The sequence below is a fragment of the Marmota monax genome, unplaced genomic scaffold (genome assembly GCF_021218885.2).
Source record: "Marmota monax isolate L192 unplaced genomic scaffold, Marmota_monax_Labrador192_F-V1.1 WCK01_AAM20220418_F8-fsc00125, whole genome shotgun sequence".
Classification (NCBI taxonomy): Eukaryota; Metazoa; Chordata; class Mammalia; order Rodentia; family Sciuridae; genus Marmota; species Marmota monax.
This window is the reverse complement of record NW_026695235.1, coordinates 3,831,885-3,845,299: the sequence shown is the minus strand read 5'-3', so window position 1 is coordinate 3,845,299 and position 13,415 is coordinate 3,831,885. Positions and strand designations below refer to the sequence as shown.

General features: G+C 40.2%; 1 protein-coding gene across 9 annotated transcripts in view; it reads right to left on the bottom strand.

Annotated features, from left to right (window-relative positions):
* Itsn1 (intersectin 1) overlaps nucleotides 1-13,415 on the bottom strand; it is a 217,902-nt gene that overhangs the window by 57,731 nt on the left and 146,756 nt on the right. For all 9 annotated transcript variants that reach the window (XR_009226226.1, XM_058577266.1, XM_058577268.1 and 6 more), the window contains 3 exons: nucleotides 10,214-10,380; nucleotides 7,281-7,326; nucleotides 4,858-4,979 (listed from right to left, as the gene is read on the bottom strand). Coding sequence is in view for 8 of the 9 variants with exons in the window: in XM_058577266.1 (XP_058433249.1) it covers nucleotides 4,858-4,979; nucleotides 7,281-7,326; nucleotides 10,214-10,380 (335 nt within the window). In the remaining variant the exon portion in view is untranslated. The remainder of the gene's footprint in view (nucleotides 1-4,857; nucleotides 4,980-7,280; nucleotides 7,327-10,213; nucleotides 10,381-13,415) is intronic.

Below are 13,415 nucleotides of genomic sequence, written 5' to 3'. Positions count from 1 at the left end.
GTCTGACAGTCTCCATGCCCCTGACTCAAAGACTAAAGCATTTACTCTCATGGTAAATCTGCCCAACATTTAAAAAAAAAAAAAAACACGTTTACACAATTGCACATGTTTATCTATCTACAACTGCAATGAATTCTCTTTGTCCCCACCTCTGCAATTCTACAAAAGCAGAAAACAGAGCCTGTTGATAATTTCTTCATTTGTCAATCCAGGCCAAGAGGGACTCTGTAAAGCACCAGAAGCTATCCTGGGCATGGGAATCCATTTTACAGAGGGTTCCAAGAACCACCAAAACTCTCTTTGAGCAAGGTGTTAGGAGATAAGCACTAAAAATGTGCTGCCTTTATAAAGAGCTGGTTGCCTACACATGGAAATAACTACGGGAAAGCTAAGAAACATACCAACGTCATCTGTGGAACACCAGGGTGAAGCTGGCAGGGGACCATTCCCAAATTCAGGGGAAAGGAGGCAGTGCTTCTGGCTGAGATGGCCCAGAAAGCCTCTAGAGGAAGTGGGCTTTGGCTAACTCTTGAGAAATCAGAGGGGGTCAACCCCTTAGGGAGGAATGTTAGGAGCCAAGGCAGCTAAGTACAAGAGCCCGATGTTGGTGGTTTTAAACAAATTGTCCAATAAGTATGGAATGGTTGCTAAAGAGTGTAAGGTGGCACAGGGAAGAAGGGGCACAACAGGAAGTCTCCACAGGTAGGCTGAAGGGGAAAGGCAATGGGAGCCACTGAGTCTTCAGAGAAGGAAAGGAACATGTAGATGGTAAGGCCAGTGGTAATGGTCTCCCTGGCATGAGCAAGCCCTCTCCTCTCCCTGCCCAGTGCAAAAACAGGCACATTACAAAGCAGAGTGGATTTCCAGGACTCCAAAGGTCAGATCCCTCAGCCAGGAAGCTGTATCTAGCAAGCGCTTCTGGACAGGGTTTTTATGGCTGCTCACCAGCGAGCTCCCAGGGAACTTTCACCACTAGGCACACTCCCGGCTACTATGCCTTCTCTTCTAATGGACAGTCTTTAGTCCAGAGGGATCAGTATGTCCAGCTCACCACAGTATGGATCTTCCCCTACTCAGCCAGGGTTGGTCTAGACAGAACAGTGAGCAGAGGACTTGTCTTCAAGTCCTCCTTCCTTCCTGAGCCACGTGCCTCCCATATGGGCTGCTCTAATCCCTGCTCTTCAGTACCTGTTGAGGTGCCCTCCACAGCCAGCACCCTGTAAGCAAACTTTCTCTTTCCCTCCCCCATCTTGGCTATCTGCAGAGTCCTGCTCAGGGCCAGATGAAAGGCACAGATGTGACAACCAGCCCACAGCACACCAGTGGACACCTGAGGATCACTGCAAGCTCCTTCCTTAGGACAGTAGGGTTCTCATAAAAGGGATTCTAGAAACTACTTGTTCACATGCTTGGCAAGTACTGAGGCCCCAGTGTCATGCAGCAGGCCTCAAGATTGACTCCATAAAGGAAGATCTCAGTGTACCTTACCACACATATCCCTTCTGCACAAAGGCCAGAAGGCTAATTGGGAAACTTTCCCTTTGGCAGGTCCCTAAGGGCTGCCCATGTGGGTAAGCCAGGGAGGACGCTGTCCTTTACACTATGCTATGAAGCAAGATGGACCTTGGGTCGCCAAGGCTGGTCTTCACTTTCGTAGTGGAGGAGGTTGCGTGTAGGAGGCAAACACTTCCTGTTCAACAGTCAGCAGACTTATCTGTCAAGTACAGCTGTCCTTAAGTATCTGGGAGGAGGAGAGTGGTTCCAAGACCTCTCCAGATTCCAAAATCCAAGGATACTCAAGTTTCTTATATACAATGACATATATTTTCATATAACCTGTGCACAACCTCCTATATATTTTAAACCATCTGTAGATTACTTATAACACTGAATACAATGTAAATGCTATGCAAATAGTTGTTACACGACTCAGTTTAGAGAATGACAAGAAAAAAAAAGTCTTCTCATTTTCAATATAGATACAAATTTTTCTCAATTTCAGTCCATGGTTGGTTGAATCTGTGGATGTGAAGCCCATGGCTACAGCCATGTAATTTTGCTATAGAAGTAAATTTTTAAAGCAACTTTTTATTTAGAAATAATTTCAAGTCCTTTGTGTATAGACCAAGGAGAGGGATAGTTGGGTCAAATGGTGGTTCCATTCCCAATTTTCCAAGAAATCTCCATACTGTTTTCCATATTGGATGCACCAATTTGCAGTCCCACCAGCAGTATGAGTGTGCCTTTTCCCCCACATCCTCACCAACACTTATTGTTGTTCGTCTTCATAATAGCTGCCATTCTGACTGGAGTGAGATGAAATATTAGAGTAGTTTTGATTTGCATTTCTCTAATTGCTAGAGATGATGAACATCTTTTCATATATTTGTTGACTGATTGTATGCATATCATCTTCTGAGAAGTGTCTGTTCAGGTCCTTGGGCCATTTATTGATTGGGTTTTTTTTTTGGGGGGGGGGGTTGGTGCTTATCTTTTTGAGTTCTTTATATACCCTAGAGATTAGTGCTCTATCTCACTATTAGTGCTCTATCCTCAGTCTATACCCAAAGGACTTAAAAATAGCATACTACAGGGACACAGCCACATCAATGTTTATAAAAGCACAATTCACAATAGCTAAATTGTGGAACCCACCTAGATGCCCTTCAAAAGATGAATGAATAAAAAAAAAGTGACATATATACACAATGGAATATTACTCTGCAATAAAAGAGAATAAAATCATGGCACTTGCAGGTAAAGAAGATAATGCTAAGTTAAGTTAGCCAATCCTAAAAAACCAAATGCCGAATGTTTTCTCTGATATAAAAGGAGGCTGATTCATAGTGGGTAGGGAGGGGAAGCATGGGAGGAATAGGAGAACTTTAGATAGGGCAGAGGGGTGGGAAGGGAAGGGAGAGGGCAGGGGGTTAGAAATGATGGTGGAATGTGATAGACATTATTATCCAAAGTACATGTATGAAGACACAAATTGGTATGAATATACTATGTATACAACATATGAAAAATTGTGCTCTATATATGTAATAAGAACTGTAATGCATCCTGCTGTCATATATAAATAAAAAAATTAATTTAAAAACTGGAAAAAAAGAAATAATTTCAAACTAACAGAAAAGCAGCAAGAACAAGAAAAGTATATAACACCCTTTACTTAGATTCACCTGTTATTAACATTTTATCCCATCTGTTTCATTATTTGCACATTCTCTCTCCCTCCCCCCATATCCTCTTCACCGTAATTTCTTTTTCAGAATTACCTGATTACAATTTGCTTACATTATGGCTGGTTACCCCTAAATAATTCGATGGGTATTTACTAAAAATAGGAATAGTCTCTCATAGGACCATAGTATGGTTTTCAATTTTAGTAAACTGGTACAATAATTTTATCTAAGCCAGGATCAATGATGCCTATCTACAACCATAGTTACTCAGGCAGTTGAGACAGTATGATCAGAAGTTTAAGGCCAACCTAAGCAACTTAGTGAGACCCTGTCTCAAAAATAAAAGGGTCGGGATGTATCTCAGTGGTACAGTGTCCTGGGTTTCATCCCCAGTACCAAAAAGAAAATTTTTTATCCAACCTGGTGTCCACATCCCAGTTTTGTCCATTATCGCAGTAACATCCTTAAGAGCATGTTTTTGTCTCATGTGGGATCAAGTCAGATATTGCCATCAGCAGTCATGTCTCGTTTATCTCCTTTCTATGAGTTTTGTCATTGATGTCTTTGAAGAATACAGCCTCTCCCTGCCCCCTTAATTGGATATTCCTTATTCTGAGTTTATTTAATGCTTCTGCATGATTAGACTCAGTTGATGCACTTCTAGCCACAATAGTATGTGACACTGTCTTTTTCAGGTAGCATGTTTGGATGAATATTACGTCAATTTGTCCTCACTGGTGAAGATCACTTTAATCACTTGATTAGAGTGGTAACTTAGTTCTCAATGGTAACTTAATTACTGTGCAAATTATATGTGGTCTCTCTGTGGGAGTCACTCAAAGACCATAAGCAATTTCTATCCTTACTAAAAACTTCCCCTTAGGTTTGGCATCTAATGACGATTCTATTAATCTTTACAATGCTGATGTGACAGTAACCCTTTTAAAACTATTATTTCCTCTTGAAAGACTTAAAGAGGTTTCTGGAATGGCAACATGAATAACAAGCTATAAGAATAACAACAACGCCACCACAAACACACAAACTAAAAACAGCACGATGTACAGATGTGGCTTTATATAAAAAGGAACCTGCTACTGCAACGTGCTTCCTGAAACGACTGATGAGATGCTTCACTTTAGGATGCCAGGACCTCAAGGACAGCTCTACCTAGGCATCTGTCATCCTATGAATTCTCACTGTACCAACAGTGAATCGAGTGATTTGAACTTGGAAACTGAATGGATGAAATTTATTTATTTATTTATTTTTGGTACCAGGGATTGAACGTGGGGTGCTTAACCATTGAGCCACATCCCCAGCTTTTTTTGTTTTGTTCTGAAACAGGGTCTTGCCAAGTTGCTGAAGTAGGCTTTGAATTTGAAATCCTCTTGCCTCAGCCTCCCAAGTTGTTGGGATTATAGGTAGGCGCACAGGGCCTGAAAGGATAAATTTTAAAATGAATTCCTAGTTTTTAGAATTCAGACATTGCTACTGGCTGGCTGAAGCTTAGGAACCAGATTCAGATAAAGTGGTATTTCTCATTATTCAAGTGCAAGATTTAGGCAGTGATTGGTTCTTTGTACTTTGCAATAAAATACTGCCCCCATCTTGTATATTCAAACAAATTAGAATTTTAAATAAATAGAAAAAAAAAAAAAAAACTAACTTGCAGCTCTCCTTCCCACCATCCACCTGGGTTCTTTTTTCGAATCAAAATTAGCTGACCAGGGGCCAAGGTAAGTTGCTCAGGACCAGTGGCGGTATATGAAGCAATAACTTGAGCAATTTCTGAAAAACAAGATCAAACATTGCAGCATACTGTTAAGAGTCAGGATATGGAAACACTAAGAAATCACAGCCACCTCCCATAGTCTCAGATTAGCATCGTCAAAACCAGCATATGTGGCTGATTTTCTACTGGATGAGGGAGACTGAATCCCTCCCACTGTAGCCCCTTCCCCTAGCTATAGGGCAAATGCAGCGTTCAAGGGGCTTGGCCAATCCTTCTGTTGGGCTGTCTTCTGTTACTCCCTCATTGTCTCAGAACTTACCAGTTACTGCCATGAAGCCTGCTCCTGCCCACAGCCCCTCTTTAGCTTCCCAAACACCTGATACCAAGGGTTGGGCCTCACTCACCCACCCCACCCACCAGTGCTCAGTGAATAGAGGAAGTGTTCCCTCTGCCAAATACTTAGAGAAATTCTATTTTCCTCAAAAACCATCGGAAGCCTGGTAGCATCGAATTTCTATGTTGTGGCTTCAGACTCTCCCTCCTACCAACAAGACCATTTTCTTTATGGCTCACATTTGGGGGTGATCCCTGAACTGGTATGAATCATAGCAATGCAAGTTTACGTCTTTTTATGTCAAGTTAAAGGAAGGACCTGGAATTAAGAAGGGAATTTAATAATAAAAAAAAACAAACAATAATTCAACATAGAAAAAAATGCAAGCAATTCTGTACATTTCCTGAATATTAGAAATCCCACAGAAAAAAATTCCAGCAGGACCAGCCCAGGCACTGAAAAGCAAATTTCTGCTAGCACCAAGGTCAAGTATGAAAAGACAGACTCCTGCTCTGATAAATTCTAGCACATTTACAGCCACAGCTTCCTGAACTTCTAGAAGCAATCAGAACAAACTGCTCTATTCCTCTACTCTCACTCTCGGTCATAATGGTTCCTAAAAGAACAGGGCAGCGCAAGGAAGGATAGAAGGAAGATGAAGTAGAGAAAGATGAAAAGATAAAGGCCCCCTACTCTGATATGATCTCCTACTTTTCCACTAACTCCAGGGAAGGAATAAGATTGCAGCACTTCAGCCACCTGCCACTGCCCTGTTCTACAATCCAAGGTTGACGACTATGACAGGAGCACCAACCTGTCATGGGGCAGCCCTGGCCTGCCAGATGCTTCAGAGAACTCAGGGAAGTCCAGAGTCACCTTCCAGACAGTTTGGCTCTGCCTGAGAGCTCTTGCCCAGAACTACACAGGGATGAGGACTCTCCTGCAATGTGCCAAGGACAAGCTCTGGACTCCAACAGTTTTCAGTCTGGAGAAAGTCCCAGTTACTATCCTACTTGGCAACTGATATTTCTGCGCTTCAAAGGACCTGGCATATGAGTCAGCGGTCTACCCTGACATTCTCTGCTTCCTCTTGTGTCTCTGAGCAGCTTGCTAGTTCCAGTGTAAAGTTAAGTTCACCTGGGCATCACATATGAAACATCCGGACCCTTTGGAATGACAAACATTGAAAAGGTAGAAAGAAGACTCACAATTAAAGCAGAGATTTGGTCAGATGGCCCACTATCTGGAGTCTGACTAGAAACCTAAACACCCTGAAACCCCTTCTTTTTCTGGCTGAGTAAGCCCATCTGACGTGAGCACCAGACGGACACACAAATTCCTCAGCACAGCAATGACTGTTTCAACCTATAATTTCCTAAGGATATGAAGACAAAAAAGCACAAATAACTTAGACCAGGAAGACAGGCCACACAAACCATATTATTTCACATTGCTTCCTTCTGCTCTCTTTCAAGCTACTATTTTTAGAACATGTGATTTTGTTTAAATAAACTAAAACTAAACATAGAGGTATGACTATAATTTTGAACTTCCAATGTCCACCTGAGGAAAACCACCCAATCAATAGCTTCTAAATTAACGGGACCTATAAGATGATAATATTTGCTGCTCCTCTGATCTTTGTGTCTTGGGTTTAAAGTGCTGTCAGAAAATGAAGAAGGGCCTCCCAAGCCTAACAAGAAGATAACTAAAAAGCAGTGAACTTCCAGTTTTACACCTCTGTGTATGGCAATCTTCTACCATTTTGCCTGAGTTATTTCTTCATAACCCAGGGGAACGTTCTGTCTGGTGATGTTCCCACTCCCCATGTATGAAGTAACAGTGAAACTTCATAACCATGTATATGTTATTAGTAGAGTCCAAGGAAAGAGCCTATTACAACCACTCTCAGGAAAGGTTTCTTGGTCTGTACTTTACTGCTGGCCCTAATAAACAAAGATTGGAAGCAGCTATCAATTATATTCATAACAATAAAACATAAGCATTAGGGAATGTAACTTACCAGGTTTTTTTCCTAAATTCCCTGTTTTTCCAGCAGTTCCAGAGCCCTTAAAACAGAGCAAAAGGTCTCATTTGCATGTTGAGAAGTATTAATCATGTAACTTAGAACACAATTAATGAACAAACCCATTTGAGACCCTAAATCCCCTTTTTCTTTCCAGGGAAAGCACTGTTTCACTTGACAAGAGCATTTGTATTAGGAATACCTGGGACAAAATAAGAACCTTAAAATGTATAGCTTTTACTCTTAAGAGAAGAAAAGAGCAAAGTATGTGGACTGTAAACCCCAGAGGGCTCAGGTATGGACCTGTGGTGTGGGCGTATCATACACCTGGGAAAATCCAATGGAAGGCTCCATGTCAGGAGGACTACTCCCCACACACTCAGCTGGTACTTTGTTTTCAAATGGTTATTAGGAAATATTTCACATACAAGAAGTTCAGAAACTCTAAGACATACCCATGAGCCTACCACCCATATTCAATACATTAAAATGTTGTGTTTTTCTACATTTGCTCCAGGTTTCCTTTTTAAAGAACTAAAATGGCACAGGGATGATGGAATCCTCCCTTTCCCCATTGCTGTTGGCAATGAGGGGGCTGCTGTCCTACATAGCCTTTCCTCCCAATTTCACACTGTCTGAACGCTGACACTTCTCTATCTGTGGTGGAAGCACGATCCACAGAAGCAGGCCATACTTCTTCCCACTATGTGTTCCAGAAGCACTTGAGGTGAAGTCCTCTCATGGATGCTCATGGACTTAAATTAATGACTACAACTACACACTATCAATCTTTACTGCTATTTGGGGGGGCTGCATATTAAATAAAGAAATGACAATGAAACAAGATTCCGAGTGAGCAGTTACTTCTCCCATACAGGCTGATAATACACTCTCTATATTCTGTAACAAGAAAGAAATTAGCAATACCCAACCACAGAGTTCAAGGAGCTCCAATGTGCTGCTTCTGAGAAATACACCCAGTATCCTAGGTTGGGGTACACTCAGGAGGCCAGATTCTGTCCTGGCTGCATGTGTTTAAATGTGTTCCCAGGCCATATGTCCCAGAAGGATCTTCAGGACAGGACAACCCTTCCCCAGGCCAGTTTAAAGTTATGTCTGGCTTTTAAGTTTGGTAAGATGCTTTGCTTGAACACTGAACTCTGTAACTAAGTAGGACAGAAGAGCTAACTTTTTAGTCCCTCCCCCCATTACTGAACAATATAGCTAAACATTTGTCTAAAATCTTTAGTACTGCCACTTCTTCTGTAGCTAATAGTTTATGAATATGGTTAAGAAAACATAACAGGTTACCTTTAAAAAAGAGTTGCTTTTTTAAAAAATTTACTGATTTCATAAGGTTTTGTGAATAGAAAACTAATTTATTAAAATAAAATACAAGTAATGGCTTTTGTATATTTTTCAGTGTTGATGCAGATTATTTTTATTATAATGTTATTTAAATATGCATAACTCCTATGTAAATAGAACTTGGGTAAAGTCTAAATAAAGTTAATAAAGTCAAATTCAAATACAAGCCAAAATTGTTTTTGTATTTTAACTTATCCAAAAAGTAATGTCACTTTAAGAGTTTTCATGGATAATAATGGAAATCAAATTTAGTTTTTAGCATTTCCCCCAGCCCTCTGAAATATCATCTGGATGATTCTTATTGGAACCAATTTGCTAGCCTAAAGAAGGGTTCAATTCTCCCTCTCTGGTCTATGGGGTTCAACAGGCCAGCTGTCTTACAGGGGAAAATTATTTTCTTCCAGACTCTGCCAAATTTTCTAAGGGTGGGCAACTAATACAAATCCATCCACAGGAATTTCAGCAAGCTGCTCTCAGGACTACAGCAAGAAAAACAAAAAACAACAATAATGACACCCTTTAAAAAAAAAAAGAAAAAACACACCAAACCCAATCACATAAAACTACTCCTAGCAACTGCAGGGAAGGTGAGAAGGCCAATGGCAAAACTACTGCATCAAGTCAGCTGCCCACAGGGCCTCTGGGAGTGCAGGGGCCTTCAGAAAAGCCCACAGACACTCTCTGGCACCTGAATGAGAGAGAGCAAGAGCTTTGTCCACTCACTTACACCCAAGAACGCAGCCTCTGAAAGTTCCCTGCCCGCCTTTCCTCTCAGTGCCTAGAAGTAGGAGAGAAAAAGAACTGTGCCCTGACAGCATGGGGTGCGGGGAGGGGAGAGGTAGCACCAGCCTGTTCCTCTTGGTATACTTATGTGGATCTGTTAAATTACTACATTTATATCCTGACACTCTCCACTGACTTGAACTTGGCCACTATGACAGGTTCCTGTACTCTGTGGTATCCCTCTTCATTAAACCTGTACTAAACTTTGATGACACATTTTATGCAATCAATTTTTTACAGTTCCATTTAACAACAATGACAGCCATTTCCAATTTATAAGGATAATAGTATTCCAAGAGAGTACCAACCTCTTAGATATTGTATTTCCCTACTATATAGACAAAAAACATAATTTTAAGAAACTTTCTACTGCCCTAATATTCAAGGGCCAAGTATCACCAGAATACTTGTTTACATGGTCAAAATAATGCTGTGGGGTATCTAAAAATTAATGACCATGAAGAACAAATCAAAAAAGTTTACTCCAATGTCAATTACACACAGGAATAGAGGTTAATACTGAGCATTATAACCCACTGATGCTGACCAACCCCCTCGCTGCAGCCTCCACTTAGCCCCTGGAGTTTTGCTTGTGGGAAACCAATGTTTACTCCACAGCACCAAATGGAAAGGTCAGAGAGCTGCAGGTCACACTGTAGTTACTGTCACGTTCTAGAGTTTAGTAAAACCCAAAAGAATGTTCCAGTGTCAAACATCATGACTCCCGCAAAGAGAACCACCACACAGAAAGGGAGAGGAAACAGTTAATGTGGGTTTACCTCTGAATCTTTAAGCCTCACATAGTTAGAAGGGAAGACTCCGGACTTGTCGCCCACTGTTCCCGTCCACCAGTCACCATCTTTCTTGGTAACCAAAATCACATCCCCTTGCTGAAAGGTTAAATCTCCTTGCTCAGAACTCTCGTAAGTGTACATGGCAATAAATTCTGGTGGGGAGAAATATTGAGATACGGAGAGAGCTTGATTGTTTAAAGAAATCCCAGACAGCTTTGCAAAAGCAAATTATGAATCAGGAAATTAGGATAAGATTCATTCAAGAGAAAGGCTAATCACAGATAAAAATACAGAGCTGCAGAATACCCCTGGGCTCCAAATTCCCCAACTGCACACAAGAATTCAGTAACTGCAGACAAGGAGACAATTCCTGTGAAGACCCAGCCACAGGAACAAAGAACCAACTGCATGTCTACAAACACTGAATACCAAAAATCATCTAGGACTTAGGGTCATCATTTTTTTTTTTTTTAATGAAATGTTTTTTACATCCAATTTCAACTAACATTTACTGAGTATCTACAGGGTCAGATGCACTTACATGCAGGCTTCTGGGGTGCAAATATCTGTATTTCTGTTTTGAGAGTACTAATTCACAATTTTAGAAATTTTTAGAGTATATCCTTTATGTAAATTAAATAAGACACACTTTTCCTTATGTCCTATTGTACCATACACAAAGATGGCAGGAAACTTTTAGACTATAAAATAAAAAAATACACATTACTTAGTTAAAAATGGGCATCTACTTGTCTTCCAAGTGCATACACAGGTAGAGTGAACTGGTGATAAGTGTGATGTCTACTCAACCCTGGAAAATAACTATTAAGTCTCTCCCAAAAAATTAAATGAAAACTCTTTTTTACTTTTATTACATTACATTCTAAATTACATTATAATGTAATTTAGTCTTAAAAATAAAAAAATAATATTCTTTAGTGTCTTGAATTGAAGGGTGTGCATTCCAAAAGCAATTTTTATCTTTTAATTATAAAGAGAACCCTGCATTGCTTTTATTGATTCTACTAAGACTTAGAACCAAGTCTTCTCTCAGACAGACTAGATACAAAATCCTAGATTAGCAGAAAAGATTTTACAGAAAGATACATATATTTCTTACTTTCACTTTTTCTTTATCTTATTCCAGCCCTTTGTATATTTTTTTAAAAGCAGAAACATTTACCCCAGAACATTTTTATAACAGATGATGTATGTTTCTCAAGAGAGTACCAGATGATATTTCTTAAATGCAGAGTTAATGATTAATAGGCAGAAATTTAGTATGGAAACCTCTATTGGTCAATTAAAATAGCCTCTGAGGGAGGGACTAACGAAAACTAAAACACACACAAAAATCAAAACCCCTTAACACTGTGCTAACAGGAGTGGGCACCCCCTGAGAGTGCCAACAGGGGCCTCCTTCGGCTTTGAGGGTGACCTGAGCACTGTGCAGAGGCTAGGGGGTGACTCCTGGGGAGAGTGCTGAAACCCACAGCAGACACAGGGTCATCCAAACGTCCCTGGAAGACAGAGGACTCTTGTCTTAGCCCTACAGTGCTGGTAACACAAATCTCCACAGTTAAAAAGAAAAAACTCATTTCCCACACAAGCAAATTATCGTTTGCACGCTTTAATAAGGGCATTCTCTTGTCACTGATACACTCATTTTTCTGATTTCTCAATGTTCTCACTTTTCCCCTGTCATCTGGTCTCTGTTACCGTTCTTTAGTTCCTATTGTTGACCCCTTAATAGGATCCTGGGCAATCCATACTTTCCAGTGAATCCTCACCTAAAGTCACTATCTTTAAAATACACCAGAATTTTGAAGTAACTTTCAAAATGTTTAGAAAACTTCAGAAACATGACCTCTAGCTAAGCTTAATACTACAGTTCAAAATGAAAAGGAGGCTAGAGAGATAGAGGCTTCGGGTGCCCTGTGACACTGCTGCACAATGACAGTGAGCCCTGGGGACACTGTGGTGGATGCTTAGAGGGTGAGGTCCTCCTCAGTCACTCCCTTTCGTGAGACATCATCTAACAAGGGAACAGGCCAGTCCCAAGCTACTATTTTAAGAGCTACTCAAATATATAATCTATTTATCTGGTTTATTTACAGTTTACTTTAAATCAGAAGATATTCAGTGCAGCATTAACAGGGAGCTCATTAATATCCATCCATACCTTTTCTCAGAATTTCTAATGCTCTCCCACAAACCCTCCCTTCACAATGTCTGCAATCTTTCCTAATATTTCTAATCTTATTGATTTCAAACTAAGATCAGAATTTACCTCTATTCTCTTGCTTGACTTTAAGAAAAAGTGTAGTTCACTTGGTGAACTATTTAGCAAGGACTCAGGTGTTGAAGCTTCTGTACATGTCTGAAGACATGCATTCCTCTACATCTATTATCAGATGAGGAGGCTCACTGCCGTGAGTGGCTCTGGCAGCAATCAAGAAATGAAGCAAAAAGGGAATAAAAGCAGCATATGTTTGTTGAGTTTTTTTCTAAAAGCTTTATATTTTTTACTGCACAACCCTTGTAATAACTTCCTACCTCAAGGGATGGTTATTAGGTGTTATTATGCATGCTTCACAGATGAAGAAGCTAGGGTGTGACAGAAATCATAGGGTTACAACCTGGCAGAGCCAGGATACAAACTCCACATGCAGTGAGACCTGACCGGATGCAGCACACTGAAGTTTTTTTGGGGAGGGGTTAACATTTCTTTTTCACTATGCTGATTACCAATATTGCTTTTTTCTTTTTTTACATTTTCTGCTTAAATGTGCATTTTTGCCTTCTTCTAATAGTGGATTAAAAAAAGGCATTAAGATAATGAAAATGTATAAAGAGAACTATGCTAGTAATTGTTTTCATACTAGTAACAAAAACTGGGTACCATAAAATCCTAGATATTTCTTTTTTTTATTTTTTGGTAATGATGAGGTTTTACAGTTATACCTATAAATTTTTTTAAAAATTACTTTTGAAATTCCTATTGATAAAGAAATGCTGGGGGACTGGGGGGTATAAATCAGTGGTAGAGTACTTGTCCAGCATGCACAAGGCCCTTGGTTCAATCCCCAGCACCACCAAAAAATAAAAAGAAGAACTGAGGAAGAAACGCTGTTACAGTGACTCTGAACTACTATCAAACCTTAATGTTTGCTGTCTCCATCAAAAC